This window comes from Mixophyes fleayi, chromosome 6, assembly GCF_038048845.1.
Source record: "Mixophyes fleayi isolate aMixFle1 chromosome 6, aMixFle1.hap1, whole genome shotgun sequence".
NCBI lineage: Eukaryota > Metazoa > Chordata > Amphibia > Anura > Limnodynastidae > Mixophyes > Mixophyes fleayi.
In genome coordinates, this window is record NC_134407.1 from 47,770,031 (window position 1) to 47,787,391 (window position 17,361).

Genomic DNA, 17,361 nt, shown 5'->3' on the forward strand with positions numbered 1-17,361 from the left:
TTCCACATTTACATCTTTCTTAATTAAAACCGTTGCAGTGTGGACAGAAGGCTTAATTACACTATGTATATAATATTGTTTATATGGACAGATGTTGTTGCTCCTAAACTATGAGGCATGAAAATGTTCATATAGCAGCTGAGACTTCTGTGTGTTTATAGATGTAAAGGCGAAAGAAAAGATAATTGAAGACATGAAGCTGACACTTGTTGAGCAAGAACAGACTCAGGAAGAACAAGAGAGAGCACTTGAAGCAAAAGTAGAAGAAGCAGAAAAATTATCTGAACGTAAGTGTGTTGTCTGGGAAAAGGGTAATTTGTGTTCAGGAGCGAGTTTTCTTTTATTGACTATATGTCAGACAACACTGCTGCATTTATTGTGTGTACTGCTCACTAAGCAATTGAAGTGTTTCTGTCCCATTTGTAGTGTTTTGTTTTAAAGTGAACCAGTCCTGCAACTCATTGGAGGCAGTCATTGTGTGGGCTTCATGATTAAATGAAGTCACTAGTGCGCATCTCATGGATATTGTTTCCGCGCACAATGTCTGCCTCCAGAGTGTGTACACTATGCCAGCCGTACCAGCATAACAATGTTATGACATAGACCACATGAAAATGAGATCCTCCTATATTGCTTTCTCTGTGCTGTTTTTATACCACATGTAATGTTTCCTGTTGTCTCTACAGAATTGGAATTGTGGAAGCAAAAGTATAGAACGCTCGAGAAGGTTTCTTGCAAAGAAACTCTGACAAAGCTACACTGTGGAACTAATTATACAGACACTGCTAGTGCAGAAGTGACCAAGCTACAGACCCAAATAAAGGTAGATGTGTAAATATTACGTCAAATATGTTAATATGTAGTACAAGTCGGGCATGCTGTAATGGTCCTAGAAAAAAAGTCTAAATATTCATCATTATAAGAGGGTCTTATTTGTTTGGTGTGACCAGTCAGTATCTATCAAAGGATGCAGTGATCATAATATGCCCTTCTGTCCAGGAGGGAACATACAAATATAGCTGTATGTGACTGCCCTGACTTCAGAGTTAGGTTCAATACTTATCTATGCAATTTCCAGAGCAGCCTCTTTCCTACATCACAGCTTCCCTGTCTCTGGAGACATTGAATGAAGTATCCACCTGGCCCTGAGTTTAGATCTGTATGTGGCCCTGTACTGTCTGGGGTTTTATATAGCATTCCTGTTACTTTTATGCTCTGTCTCCGGTGGATGGTGCATATAAAATCTCTTACCTATACAACTTGCAAAAGGCCTCCTATATAAAACAAAATACTGGAAACTTACTGATTATCTATAATAAATTGTGAGCACTTATTAACTAAATGCTTTTATTTATTTTAATTTTTTATTTTTATTTTTTCCTTTTTCTTTTTTTATTACAATTTTTTTTTTTTTTGGGCTGCCACCAGTTAAAATCCTTTGCGGAGATGTAAATGTGTAATAGAAGTGCACTTTCCCCTGCGTGTTCTGTTTCAGTCCAGCAATCCCTGTGATCTGTGCTGTCATACTATTATCTTCCGTCCTGACCCTCCTGTTGCCTTGCTTGTCTGTAGCTCTCCTAACACTTCTCCCCTATGCCATCTGTAATGCAAGCCAAATCAAAATGCATTTTCTAGGACAGGGAAAGACGTTTCACTCAAAATACTTTGCTTGGCACACACTAAAAAAAAATTTCTTGCCATTCTCTTATATGTATATGATGAGTATTTTCTTGTTGCAGCTCACGTAGCTTAATGTGTGTATCAGCCTTGACAGCTAGCTATTCCTGTGGCCAGATAAACTATTGTATTAAGTTGTCACTTAATAATTGGTCATGTTGACTAATCATTATGTCACGAATGTAACACTATCTCCTTGCATTTACAGTTTGACTTTGTCTGGGGTACTTTTGACCTGATTTTTATTTTATTTATCTTTGTATGGATAAATTTGTGTGTTTTATATGTATATTCTTTATTATTGTATAGGAGTATGAAGAAAAATACAGCAATGATAGAAAGAACTGGTTAGAAGAGAAAAAGTCTCTTATTGCCCAAGCTAAAGAATCGGAGAATCACCGGAACAGGGAGATGAGAAAGTTTGCAGATGACCGTGAGCGGTATGTGAAACAGCAGGTAGAGATGGTAAGTTTATTCCTGTTTGAGATTGTAACCTGTGACACAGTTACATTTTATCCTGGAAATATGGGAAAATGTTTACCAGGATTTTCAGTGGTAAAAAGGTTTTATTCCAAAACCACTTGTAGTTGTCCTATCTTTTATATTGACTATAAGTCAAGCTAAAGCATTTCCAGACTATATGAGCTTTGTCTTTGTATATTTTGGCAATCTACTCTTTAATTCTCAGTTTCTATTTATTCATTCATTTATTTTTATTTTTTTAGGGATAGTGAGCTTTGCCAGCTGTAAATCCCCTTTCTGATAAAACTTTTTTTTTTTTTTTTTTTTTTTTTTTAATGCGTTATGTCTAAAACCGTTGTTGTAATTTATGGTGAGTTAAAATGAATTCACATAATCTCATAATGGGAGAGAACAGAAGCTTTCACTGGGAATCTAGCTTTTTTTTTTTTTATTGATAATAGATACAGTTTAGTCTACAGAACAAATGTATAAAATGATGGTGTATGGGTGCAGTCAGTTGGGTCATCTTCTCAGAAACCTGGCAGCATTATTTGATGCTCCTGGGACTTTATATCTGACTCATTTGTAACTTTATAGTCCAACTCCCCAGTAAGATTGGTTATATCACATAACCTCTCTGTCACCTAATGCAATATAAAAGAAACAGATTTTCCCATGAATATATTGGCAACAGTGCTTAAATCATAGTAACAATCCCATAACAAAATTCTGGTAAGATTTTTTTTAATTTATTTATTCTAATTCATGTCCAGCTTCTAACCAGCACTGCTTCCATGTCTTATTCCAGGAACAACTCTCCAATCAAGTGGCTGAGAAAGATAAAACTCTTCAAAAGTGGCGTGAAGACCGGGACAGCCTCCTCTCGGCACTGGAGCTGCAGCTGAAGACCTTACTCTCCAGCAATGCAGAGAGAGAGCGAGAAATTGAAAATCTCAAAAAATCGCTGAACGTGCACACAGAAGGGGTGAGACTTTCACTTTCCTGCTCTGGAGGTCTCCTGTTAGTGCCACCAGTGTCTGCCAGTCCAGGGAGGATCTCTATGTTTATTAAGTTTGATGAAATGTGGGATTCCCTGGTGATTTCACAACAGGCAACCCCCAATTACGTGAACCCCAAACCTTCATGCTCCTAATTTTGTGTTTTCATGCTTTAAAATCCGCTTTGATATTAGTGACCTCTAATACCACGTTCTTATACCACTTTGCTGTAAGGTATCTATGGAATAAAATGTGTGGACCCCCCCCCCCCCCCTTCCCTCTGGAGACAATAGGGATAAAAATCACAATATAAATGTTAAGTAAACTTCTGCCAAGTATTTTTAACCATTTAACTATATAAACCTTCAGTAAATAATGTGCACTTTACATTATAATTATAACAGAATCGGCTTCATTTAGGTGTATAGTTTTGGTTCTGAAAATAATAAAGGCGACATAGTAAATGATATATGTTCTCTTCCCACTATGTAGAATCCAAGTATACGGTTTCTCTTTCTTGCATGCTATCAGAAATTGTAAATATTGGTATGCCCATAAACTTGTACCACAGCAGGTTTGTTATTATGGAGGTAAACTTATCCTGGTACAAGACCTGGAAATGTGATTTTTAGTCAGTAACCTTTTTCTTTTAGCAATAGTGCCTTCTTCGCAGGTAGTCTCCTACCATTCTTTTTTAATGCCTTGAATAAAATACAACATGTAAATTTCTCATCCATTATACAGTGTTTACTTACCATCAAATGTAAAGGGTTTCTTCACCCAAAACTATGTTTAGATTTTTTTTTAAGTAGTGCATTTGGGGTAGTTATTAAAATACACAAAATATACTTACCTCCCACACATTGGACCCCGGCAGCTTTCCAGCTGTTATTGCTGGTGATCTGGTGTCATGGCGGAGAGACGCCTGTGTTACTACGTAAAAGTGGCTACGTAATAATATAATATAGCCTGCTGGAAGTCATACATGGTCTTTGCAAAGGCGCCAGGCTGCTCACAGCATTAACAGAGTGCTGGGAAACTATGAGTTGTAATTTTGTTACTATGGCAGCACTCGTGCCTAGGAACTCCAGGGTATCCTCCATACCAGGAGTTTGCTGATAGATAGCAACTGAAAGGCTCTTGACAATCGGCATCATGAATATAGGTATATTATCATGCTTGCCCCCACAAGCACTAATTCTAAAGTTATCTGTATATACCCACTGGTAATGGAAATAGCATGGGTCACCTGACTAATATTTGTGTAGCTTACACAGCAAGTAATTATTATATACAGATTTAAATGTATCCTTTGTTTGGGTTCGGTTGACTGATTTATTTTTAAATTTTTAACCTTAGGAGACTTCATTCCTGGAAGAAATGAAGAGGCAGCTGGCTGCAAGCGAAGCCACAGTCAAGGAGTTACAGGACAAACTAGCAAAGTTGGAATATGCACAATCTTCATCTGCTCCTGTAACACAAGAGGAAAAGGTAGGTGTACAATCTAAAAAGCTGTACAATCTCTACATTTGGATTTCAGTTGGTGCAAATTGCACATTTTGGTAAATCTATTATCCCAAAAACATAGTGTAGGATAAAATCTTTAGGACAAAGACATGGAAGAAAAACAATTTGGGTTTATGGGCAGTGACTATAATATCAACAGAATCATAAAAGCTTCTCATGAAGTCATTTGTCGTACAGCCATGGGGGAGGCCCTGTGCTAATTTACAGGGTTCAGTCCCAGTCGTGAAAGGACTGTAACATTTTTCTGCCATGTAGTGACAGAGATTAATACATAGTTATCTGTTAACCCAAAGTGGACATAAAGAAAAAGGGATTTTACCCGTAATTGCAAAAATTTGTACATCGTTAACATATGGAGCAATACTGTCCTTTAGTAAATGTTTAACATTGATCTGTTGGCATCTTTATAACACAGGTGGTGAAAACACAAACCACAATCATTGAAAAATCTGAAACAGTCAACACATTACATACTAACTGCCATGAAGAGAAATCTTCCACAAGCAGTGATGTTTCTGCAGGTGACAGTCAGGTCAGTATGTGGAGAGAAATCATATTGACAATAGATATAGCAATAAAAGTGATGGTTTTACACCTTGTTTAGCTAACATAAGTAGAATTAAAGACCCTTTTCTTAGAATCCAGTAGAACCAGAGGAGTGTTTCTAGAGTTGAGAAGCCTCCACATTTGTTTATAGCAGCTGATTGAAATATGTAAAGGGTTTCACAACACATGTTTGATCCCCAAGACAAGGAAGTAATTCTAACCCCAATCTTCTTGGCTGCTGGTGAGCTCTTGGAATGCGGATTATCCCCCATGTCCACACTACCTTCATTCCTGACCACATTCATATATATTCTAAAGATGAACGCATGTGAAAACTATGGAGGTAAATGAGTTTTACACAAAGTCTGCAGCTTGTTTTTTTTGTAATCACAGGATGGATCAGGGACAGTGTTGGAATCCTCTATGATTTCTACAGAGAATGGAAAACCCAGCAGGTTTCCAAAGCCTCAGATGGAAATCCGGTTCAGTCCAGTGAAGCCTAACAGAATGGAAGTAAAACATCATGGGGACGATTCACCAATAACTGTGAAAATATCACGACCGACCAGAAAGAGGAAGAGCAATGAGATGGATCAGGTAACGTTCATTGGTTTTTGTTTATATATTTATGGCCCCCAGTGATGTGTCTGGTGCCTAGTGGAACTATATAGGCTGTATTCTCATGAACAGTGGTTCAGCCCCACAAATGGCTGCTGTAAATAACATATTTGATTTATTTTGAGACGGCTCATAGGTTTGTCTTGGGTTTTCAGTGAAATGCCTATTTAATAATTGTGTGACAATGAATTTCTAAATAACTTGCAGTGATTATTCTGCACTTGGCTGTTGAACACTTAGGGGGGTATTCAATTTAGCGAGATCCCCGGAAAACGAGCGCTCTAAAAATATTAGCGTTAATACGGTAGTTTACTCGCTGAATTTCATCTCGCAGCTCCCTGAGCTGCGAGATAAAATTCAGCGAGTAAACTACCGTATTAACGCTAATCTATTTTGAGCGCTCATTTTTCCAGGGATCTCGCTAACAATTGAATACCCCCCTTAGGGGCATATTCAATTCTCGCCGTTTTCCGCGGCGTTAAAACTATTACCGTTATTACGGTAATAGTAAGCTGGATTTCAGCTCGCGGCTCAGGGAGCTGCGAGCTGAAATCCAGCGAGAAAACTACCGTAATAACGGTATTTACGTGCACTATTACCGTAATAACAGTAATGGTACGCGCGCCGCAAGATTTTTGGCTTTAACGCCAAGAATTGAATATGCCCCTTAAAGTAGACATATCTCCTTATTGCACTTATTTAACAATTCTTCCAGCAGTGAGTTGAGCACATTACGAACATTCAAAAAATCATGTCTCTTCTGTATTACCTTAATAGCCTTGTATAAATGTATAAATATATATATATATTATTTATTTTTGTGCCAAGGTCATTTAAAGTAGACCAACCACCATGAAATTACTTGTGTTTTAATTCTAGTGTTGCCACATCTCAATAAAATTAGTTTATTCTCATCTTGCTTAAAATATAAATCTCCCACAGGCTGTGATGGGCCACAGGTGACACTAGGGCCCTGAAGTGCATCAGGTGGCCCATCACTGGGCTTATTGTATTTCTACCAGAGAGCAAGTGAAGTCTGAGTAGATGCTTTGCAGTCTCTTGTATAAGAGAAGTGAACCAATTGGTGAATACACACAGGGCCAGTGATGTCGCTGTAAGCTAGAAGACATATACATGACATGCATGTGTTACGTTTTATGCTTTTCGGGTGCCATCACCATTCCTTTGGCCAGGCTGCAGTTTTACTTCATATTCCATAAGAGCATTTCAACATGTTGCTGTCCTTTAAGAAGATGATTGTAATTGTATTCACAAATACTAAATACTCAAGTTTTCAAAATGTCACTGTCTGTCTGCTTTGGATTATATAGATTATCAAAGTCACACGTTAAATGCTTTTTTTAATTTTATTGAAAAAGAAATTACATTGTCTCAAACATTTTCACTGTAATAAATGTCTGTTTCTTTAATTGATTTTCTTCAAGAATAAAATTCTTTCAAGCTGCTGGAAAATGACATGTAAAGAGACAGTTGGGTCTGGGGACTTCTGTCAGGTATTGAATGTCCTTGATGGTGTGGGTGAATTCATTACCTGTAGATCATTATTCATGTAGACCACTTTAGTTTCTTCACATGACTGCTTTGTTTATTAAAGGGTCCTTGACTAAAGCCAATATGTAGAATTATTTTATTGAAACACAAAAATCCTGCAATCAGTGGTAATATCCAAGATACATCAAGTAATATACCGTTCATTTCCAGACTGTATCTTACCTTTGTAGAAAAAAATAAAAAATATTGGTTTATTTGCAAAAAAAAAAATGGTTTATTAGCTTCATTGTTTATATGCACGTAGAAAAACATTGCCATCGTATCTAAGTTCTCCAAGCAAATGTTATGCTCATGGATCAATTACAAAGCACAGATTCAACCTATGTCAGGGGTGAACACCCCATTTTGCTCAACTGCATGTCATCTGATGCTCCATTAGGGTTTTAAATGTTCTGATGGGCCCTTCAGTAGATTTAAGATGGCCATACACAAAATTAGCAGTGTCAAAATTGGGCATTTGACCCAAAATGTAATTGTTTTGCCAATGTACAAAAAAATGGAGTGAAAAAGTGGTACACTCTTCTAAACATTCTGTCCCAAAACACAGTATCTGCGCTGCAGAGGAACAGTGATTGGCAGCAGATGATGTTTCCACGCGATGATTGGTTAAAGAGTGATTTATAAACCACTCCTATTAGCATTTTCCCTAAACCTTGTTAAAGATTTAACAATTGAAACGCATTGGCGTGGATCGGAGGTAAGGAGCGTGATCACTTGATCCGGGGGTCCGTGAAGCAGCTGTTGGCATACTGTTGATTTAACAGGACTGTTTCTACGTGATTGTGCAAAATTGTTTATTCTTGTTCCAGTGAAATCATGGGTAAGATTAAATCAATCACTTTTTGGAAAAAAAAAATTCACAACAGAACGGAGAAAACTAAGTCAAATTCAAGTCAGTTCAATCAAATTACAGTGTGATTACCTATTCGCTTGTTTTTGATACAAAAGTTTTATTTTATATTCCTTATTAGCGCCACTCTTTCATTCCACTAGTTTTTTGTATGTTGCTATCTTGGATTTTATTGAATGAGATCCTTGGTGTGAAAGGCTGCAAGTAAGGGTTTGCGCCGGACAATCGAATACTGTTTTGTTTTATACAGTTACCAGAATGCCAGATAATCATCTTTTGAAAATGAATATAATTGTTGTCTGATATGGCAGAAAATGTGATCGAAAGTTGACCACTATTCTCCATGTGTTGGTCATCTTGCGAGCCAACTAAAAAGTTACAATAAACCTGCATGTAAGTGTGAGGCCAAACTGAACAATGACCCAAGAGCCAGGATAGGCCAATTTTTCAGCACTGTTCCAGTACAACGCTCTGTTTCCTTCACAGAATAGTTGTAGCTTATATAAACTCGCACCATTGTGTGTTTATGGATGTAAGTAAACCCTAATTTTAGCTATAGTGGTCCTTTAAAGTAGACTTGTTGACCTACACTTAATAAGAATAAGGTTCATCAATTCACCAGTGTCTTTTGATGTCACCATTTTGTAAACTGGCTGAATTTGGCGTCCACCAACAATATGGTTGACTCCAGCGTTTCCACTCCCATCAATTCCATCCTTAGGTTTGTGGTGTCACGTTACGTTTTCTTTCCTTGGCAATGTTTTTCTTCTTTGTCAACAAATTTGCTAAGCTTTAGCTATTAAGTAATTTATTTGCAAATTTGTTTTTAAAAGTTTACGTCAGTAAACAAATTGACATAAACTTCTTTCATTTGGCATTCAATAAATTGTCCCCATATTTTATGGCTTATTGTGAAGGGTCTTGAATATAATCTTTTCTTCCCACTACTAACTGTATGGTGAGCTTACTCTTTCATACTAAATTTACCTTATGCAAACTTTTCTGTAACAAACAGCTGCATGATTTCTGATTTAATTAGCGGTATAAGATATATTTGGCTGTTCTACTGTGGAAAATCTAAAATGCATCTATTGAGGATCACCTACAGTTTTGCATAAAGAATTATTTTAGTAATGAAGGTTAATTAAGAGAAACACTTGCAGAGATTAAGAAGTACAGACTCTTTGTAGTCATGCCCCAAAATCTCATATGGATTAATATCCTCCTCTTAAATAATTATTCTGCTTGGCAGCAGGATAAATTAAGCAAATTGTAAAACTTTGTCTGTCAGGGGATGAACATGCACAAAGTTTCTTCTTTGGATGTTGTTCTTAAACTATTTATTCTGAAAACAGAATATATTAATATAGAATAATCATATGGAAATTTTTATAAGAACTGGTATAAAGGTATCTCTCAAAGTGAAACTAAATGCCAGGTCAATGTTTCTAACATAGTCTACAAAATTAAGCATGTGTCCAATTATTTACTATGGGTTACTGCAGATTGTTCACCTCAACAGTTTTCTAAAAGTCCCTCATGACGTTTTGTTTAGTGCTTTTTGCCAGCTTGTATCTTATACCTTGCCGCATGCGGCGGAGAATCCGCCCTGCCGCGTGAGTGGCCTCTTTTGTTTTTATTGGCTCTTTAATGGGTACTCTTGATAGACCCACACTTCTAGTTTAAACAAGTCCTAAAATAAGCTAAACATTTTTGGCTGCTGTTGATCATTTTGATTGAGGCAGCTAGTTTACCGAATATATTTAACCTACAAATCACTTTTCATGTCCAATTTAATGCCACTCTATATAGAAATGGTTTTCTTCAATTGCAGTTTTTTTCATCCTTTCAATTTAATACAGAACATAGTGTTCCATCACTATCCATTAGAGCCTGTTATCTTCTATATACTCCATCTGTTTTATTATTTATACTCCTCTTACAAACGCCTATTGCGTCATGTTACATTTCAAATACATTTTAGAAGTGCTTGTTATAAAATCTTGTAATGCATCTTAAGTCTTGCTTATAAGTGCTTTTCCTTCAAGAAACGCTATACAGATTCCCAAGTTCTTGTGTTCAGCAGAGGCAATCCTAAAAAGTAAATTGAATTTTATTTTTCTGCATCTACACTTTTGTTCTAATTATCATTGCCCTGAGAATTTACTGGGATCTTTGTAAATTGATAATATATATTCCTGTGTTAAAGGTTTATTAAATGTTTTCCTATAGGCTTTCATTAAAGGATTTGTGAACAATAATTTACATTAATATTCTACAGCAAGCTTTGTTACACCTTGGATTGTTTTTGTAGCGTTGTGGGCTACAGGAGACACCTGACCATCTTCCATTTCTCACTGTTCTTAGATTTACCATTCTCTTCCTGCACCAAAACGCTGTCCCTCCACACAGCTGCTACTCACAGGCTGAACTACTTTGTATTTACTTGAAAGTTCTGTGTTAGAACTACATTGCAAAAAAATAATATAAAAAGTATTTACCCTTTTTTCTTATATTTTTTTTTTATTATATTTATTCATGGAATCAAAATGGATTTATTCAGGAATTGTTACCACTGCCTAGCACAAAACAAAAAACGCTAAGGCTTTTTCTGAAAATATTCCAAATAGAAAACAAAAATGCAGTAATTGGTCATATAAGTATTAACCCTTTTTTGCTAAGGTAAATCAAAATAAATACTGATGCAATTTGGCTGTTTTTGGAGGTCACATAATTTGTTAATTAGAAGTCCACCAATTAAAGTGTTTTTAATGATTTAGAAGAAAATACACCTGTCTGTGAGAAGTTACATGGTGGTTAGTGCATTTGCAAAGAGATGCTTCATCTTGCAGATGAAAGAACATTCGGAGCAAATCCAATAAAGAGATTTTCAATAGCACCAATCACGGTACTGAAGATTCCAAAGATTTTTTAATATCCCTTGGAACACTACCAAGTCCATTATTCAGAGAGAATATGGCACATCTGTGAATTTGTCTAGAACTTGCTGTGTTTAGTCTAGAACTCAAAAGTGAGCATCCATGCGAGAAGGGCACTTATTATGGAAGCCACCAAAAGGTCTGTGGCAGCTCTCAGAGTTAGTTTTACATGGCAGGAATGAAAGAAACTGTCCATGGTACAACAATAGTCTGGGCACTAAATAAACCTGCACGTTATGTGAGGGTGGCAAGAAGAAAAAAATTGTTGAAAAAAACTTACATGAAATCTTGCTTAGAGTTTTGAGAAATCGTGTGGCAGATCCTAAGTGGAGGCAATTTCTGTGGTGTAACTGGAAAAAGCTTGAACACTTTGGCCTCCGTGTAATGTGCTGTGTTTGGTGTAACATCAAAAGACTATCCCTACTGTGAAGCATGGCAGGGCCATACTGTTATGGGGATGTCTCCCTGCGTCAGGAACTGTAAAACTTGTCAGAACAGAGGGCAAAATGGATGGAGGAAATCCTGGAGGAAAGCCAGTGGCAGTCAGCTAGAAAGATAACAAAGACTACATTGCTGACCGTAATATTCAAAAGGGAGAAGCGACTATAAAAAAAATTGTTTAGAAATATTTATAAATCAAGGCGTTTGTGTGTGTGTAAGAAGATTATAATTGGCTCGTTTAAAAACAGAATTTATTACAACATTTAAACACAATACTTACATCAGTATATACAATATATTTAGTTAGAGATTATAAAAGTGAATATGGTGAAGACCGGGGGTAAACGTGTCAAGTTCTGATTTCTGCAAGTTTGCAGGGGAAATTTAAAGCAGTGATGGCAAAGTCGCCGATTTCCGTCGATTTGCAGAAATATGATCTTAATACACTTACCCCTTGATGTATATGTTATTTACACAAACTTAATTAATGAGGCTTTTTACACATTGGGAATCTTATCTACAGAATTTAAAAACAATCCAAGTAACAATCTATTGTTGTCCTTGATACAGTCAGTGCTGTTTCTTTTCTTGGTTGCTTTAACTATTTATTGCTTTATTTCAAGGGACATGGCAGCTTCCCTGTTTTAACAGCTGCTTATTTAACATCTTTAAAGCAGTCTGTAATAAGTCTAGGATAGGAGAGAAGATAATGCAGAACTAGTAATGTGCCCTTGACACTGGGATGCAGACTTAAATGTTTTGCTCAAAATATGAATGAAAACCTCCATGTTTTCATTTTGCTAGATACACACAGAAATGCAATGTTAGGGATGAACGCTGATAACTGTCTTTCGTATACATTTATGGGCATTTATATTGCCATGCAGCTGGTACCATTTATAATATGGGATATACAGAGTACAGGCTTATTACCATGCAGTTGGTACCATATATAATATGGGCTATAACAAGCGCTGACTTATTTTGTTCTCCTAGGGGCATATTCAATTCTTGGCGTTTAAAGCCAAAAATCCTGTGGTGGGCGCACTATCACCGTTATTAGGATAATAGTGCGCGTAAATACCGTTATTACGGTAGCTTTCACGCTGGATTTCAGCTTGCAAGCTTAAATCCAGCTTACTATTACCGTAATAACGCCACAGAAAATGGTGAGAATTGAGTATGCCCAATAATGTTTGTATTGACATTAAAAAAAAAAATTCTTACAAATATATAATTCAGAGTATTTTGTGTCTTAGTTGGAGCAATGCCTGAATATATCCATTTTGGTTCCATGATGTAAGGCCCTAAAATGTGGAAAATGCCAAATTGATTAAATACTTTTTTATAGACTTTTTTTTACCAGGCAGTTGTTGTGAAAAGAAAGGGAAAACAGGGTGACTATACCACAGGGACCTTGAGTATGGCTTTCTGTTTACAGTAGGGACAAATGGTATCTGCTCACCTTTTGGCTAAACAGAGGCCAAAAAATATGGATTTCTTTTTATTTTTGGCTAAATGGGGAAAAAAGTTAAGTTGGAGTACCTAATCTATCCTCAGTAAGACATACTATATACTGTAACATATTAAAAATGTGTGGCAACAGGGAATTCACATTGAGGGCTGCAAATTATAGGAATGTGGCCCCCAAAATGCCAGTTTCAAATGTCCATTTTGAGGAAAGTTTTTCACCATTTTAAATCCATGAATCTCCTTCTGAATCAGCCATCTTTGGCTTTTGAAGGACTGAATTAAATTCAGCTTATCAAGTTGATAGCATTCAGAATGGCATGAAAAAAAGGAGAAAGTAATCAGATAATTTACGTTAAAAAGCCAAAGAGCGTGAATTTAAAATGGTTTTAGCTATACCTTTTTCTCTAAATAAAACTAATGTTGAAAGGACTAGTAAAGTCCCTTTTGGACATGTTGGGTTATGTCAGTGGTACACAGTTATGTAGTAGAAATTTTGTCTCCATGTAGTAGTAGTTATCATCCCCAACACGGGCTAATTGTAGATACTTTACAGTTGTTAGTCTCTAGTTTAGATAGGTTGGTTCATCTAAATGGAATACCTTGGGTCTTTATGGTTTTTTTTTTTATATAGTTAAATATTAAAGGTGAACATATCTGATTAAATTGCCTTCAAAGTCTTTGGGCTACTGCACTACATAATCTTCATGAGGAAGCAGACAATAGTGCTGCAACAATCTTTGGCACAGCTTGTCATTGCCTTACAGTCCTATTGTTAATGTAACTGTTCTGTACAAATAGCAGTTTGTGAAAGCGGTTTTTACATTTAACTGTATTTTATTATTTTTTTAGGATTCTGTAAGAAATGAAAATAGAAAAAACACAAGAACAAATAAAATGGCCCCATCACCCTTGCCAAGTCCTGCCATTAACAGCTATGAATCAAAGGTCTGTATATATTTTGTAATCATGCAGCAGCAGCATCATCATCTATTTATATAGCGCCACTGATTCCGCAGCGCTGTACAGAGAACTCACTCACATCAGTCCCTGCCCCATTGGAGCTTAGTCTAAATTTCCTAACATACACACTCAGACAGAGAGAGAGAGAGACTAAGGTCAATTTTGACAGCAGCCAATTAGCCTACTAGTATGTTTTTTTTGAGTGTGGGAGGAAACCGGAGCACCCGGAGGAAACCCACGCGAACATGGGGAGAACATACAAACTCCACACAGATAAGGCCATGGCCGGGAATCGAACTCATGACCCCAGTGCTGTAAGGCAGAAGTGCTAACCACTAAGCCAACCGTGCTGCCATAGTGACTTATAATAGTGTAATAAATTGTCAGCACATTGTGCCCAAGTTACATAAATGCATATTCTAGTAAAATGTATGGTTTGTCTTTGCACTGCCATACAACATTAATATTTTTGACATTTTAAATTTCTGCCACCTGTAATTTTGGGTCTCTTTTCACACTCAGTACCCTACATGTGTTCATCCTCTGTATTTGTTCATATCTGGCATTGATTTGATCTTTATCATTGTGCAATGTGACATCAAGTGTATTAGTGCAAAAATTACATTCATACTCTTTAAAAAGAAAAAAACAAGTTTTCTAGATGCTCATAACATTGTGTGACTCTGCTAGAGCTGTTGTGTGTACCTTCTACAAGTACAAAATGATAGCTGTGGAACCACAACAGGATATATCCCCATAAACACAACACACATTCACCCCAAGGAGCAGCTTGTGTTGTATCCAAGAGTAATAAAAAGAAACAACTCTGCCTAATGATAGAAATAGTGAAAAGTTATTACAGGAAACTATTTAATACAGCTTGCTATGTATTTATTTATTTTTAAAGTTGCAGGAGGGCATTTACAAACAAGTATATTAGTCATCTTAAGGTGGAAAGAATCCCTTTTTAAATCTTTTGTAATCATTTCCCAAAACTGTTACTTTTATAGTTGTTTATGATAATACTATATCTTTTATTTATATAGGTTTTGTTTGCTGCTTTTTTTTTATTTATTTTTTTAAGTAGGTTCAAACAAGACACATGTAATTGAAAAAAGTTTCATTGGAAAATAATAAATACAAATGCTATTGTTGTTTCTTACACAGGTTAAAAAAAAGTCTTTATCATTTACATATGGACACACTCCAATCTCTAATTTCTATTTTCAGAAACACACATTGAAAAAACAGCCATCTGTTTCAAGTACTGCATCAAGCCGGAAAAAAGAAGGGACCCTGCAAAAGCTCGGTGAATTTTTACAAAGTTCTCCTTCCATATTCCAGACCAAAGGTATTGTTCTATTTGTGATTTTGCTCCTTTTGGTTCTTAATAGATGTTGAATGATATTATAATGGGTAAAATATACACATTTTAAAGTTTGTTGTTTTTTTTTATTTATAGCTAAGAAAATACTTGAAACGATTGGGGCTCCAAAGACCTCAGATGTAAAGGCTGAAAATAAGCCCAAGAAGAATAGGAGAAAGTTATACACTACTGAAATCTCAGCTCCACTAGATATCCCTGCTTATTCAGTAAGTATGTGGCATGGACAATTTAAACTCACAGTAATGTACTTTCATTGAAGGGTAAATAATATGGTAGTATGACATACATACCAACATCCCCACTTAAAAAAAATTATATTGGAAAACTGCCTAACTGCTTTCCTCATGCATGCTTAATTGTGGCTGCGTGCTTGATCCATAGGGCAATTTTTGCTTTTGTCTGTAGTAGAGACTATACTATTGATTGGAGAATGTATGGAATTAGTGTTACTTTTACTGGAGAGTGTGGCAAGACAAAAAAAAATCACATACCCAACAATTTTTTTCAGGAGGTAGAATCAAGGCGTCAACAAGAAGGCTTGGCACTAGGGCACTGAAATTATATTACACCAAGTTGGTAGAGAAATAGCACATAGAGATGAAAAGTCTGTTCTAGTGATTGGGGATTGTGCGTAGGGCTTGGTTTTTATACCTACAATTACCACCTTAGTCATTATGTCATTTAACAAAAATAAAGGAATAAAAGAGCTAAGTTACAAAAGTGAAGGTCTGTAAGTACGCAAACTGTTTCAATTATCTCTCTTGTGCTGTACCTTACGCAATTGCCCAAGCTTTTTAAAAGTTTGTATTTAGCCTTGGGTGCTAGAAACAATTATAAAGAATAACAATTGTCTCACTATACATTCAATTCTCTTCTTTCGTGACTCCTTCGTTAACTCACACACTCTTTATAGAATCTAACATTATGGATGTGCTTATGATGCAACTTAATAGTGATCCCTCCCCAATACATAAAAACTGCACATCAGCTTCTTTAAGAAAGGAAGAATTATGGAAATTGTGTGCAGTTTTGAGTTTTCATCCACATGTGTCAAACTTTTCCTTTTATCTCAATTCCATTTATTTAAAATGAGCTGTCAAATTTGGCTTCCCCCAAGCACCACTTTCTTAATGTTTTTTTTAAATGTGCCGCAATTTGGTAGGTTCTATTGTCGAGAACAGGGGTCCTTATCTCTTTTGCTGAACAAATGGCCTGTTGGTACTTAATAATTGGAATTGATGACTCATGGTCTAGAATCCAACTTTTGGCTACTGTTATGTTTCAGTTAAGCTGAACCACGTTTTCTTCTTTCAGATTATTATGGACACTAATGAAAAGGAAAGTGACCACCTTATAATGAAGAGACGACTAAGATCAAGAACGGCCAAATAAATTAACTATTTCTTGGTCATTTATCCTGTGGTATATAGAAGAATATGTAGATATGTGTTATGCTGCTTATTTTCGAGCCTTGCTGTACAAATTGATAGTTATTTTACAAATAATTTTAAGCTTATGAAAGCATGAGTATTATCTTGTATGTAAATGTATATCTTGAGCCTTATATATTCGTAAGTACACAACATTTAAATTTACTTTTTGGTACATTACTTTTAATAAACACCAAACTGTAATACAGTGTCAACATTGTTTTTACTATTAAAGCTTTTTTGTTTTTTATTTTACTATTAGAGCAAAGTCCCATAGGAACCCAGTGTGTAGTTCTCAATCATCGTCTTTTTTTTTTTTTTCTTCTATATAGCGCCAGCAAATTCCGTAGCACTTTATAGTTAGGAACAAACAATAGTAATAAAACAATACTGGATAATAGACACACAGGGAAGTAAGAGGGACCTGCTCGCAAGGTTACAATCTATAGGACTAATGCCAACATTAGACTATTTATTAAAC

At 36.0% G+C, this 17,361-nt stretch overlaps 1 protein-coding gene across 3 annotated transcripts in view; it reads left to right on the forward strand.

Annotated features, from left to right (window-relative positions):
* Window positions 1-17,089, forward strand: part of KIF20B (kinesin family member 20B) — a 59,430-nt gene extending 42,341 nt beyond the window's left edge. For 2 of the 3 annotated variants that reach the window (XM_075216417.1, XM_075216418.1), the window contains exons 23-34: window positions 162-287; window positions 687-823; window positions 1,987-2,142; window positions 2,948-3,124; window positions 4,497-4,628; window positions 5,080-5,196; window positions 5,604-5,807; window positions 7,274-7,342; window positions 13,953-14,048; window positions 15,294-15,414; window positions 15,526-15,656; window positions 16,765-17,089. In XM_075216417.1, coding sequence (XP_075072518.1) covers window positions 162-287; window positions 687-823; window positions 1,987-2,142; window positions 2,948-3,124; window positions 4,497-4,628; window positions 5,080-5,196; window positions 5,604-5,807; window positions 7,274-7,342; window positions 13,953-14,048; window positions 15,294-15,414; window positions 15,526-15,656; window positions 16,765-16,842 — 1,544 coding nt within the window. In that variant the 3' untranslated portion in view covers window positions 16,843-17,089. The remainder of the gene's footprint in view (window positions 1-161; window positions 288-686; window positions 824-1,986; window positions 2,143-2,947; window positions 3,125-4,496; window positions 4,629-5,079; window positions 5,197-5,603; window positions 5,808-7,273; window positions 7,343-13,952; window positions 14,049-15,293; window positions 15,415-15,525; window positions 15,657-16,764) is intronic. The other variant, XM_075216419.1, reaches the window with a different exon arrangement.
* Window positions 17,090-17,361: the final 272 nt, after the last annotated feature.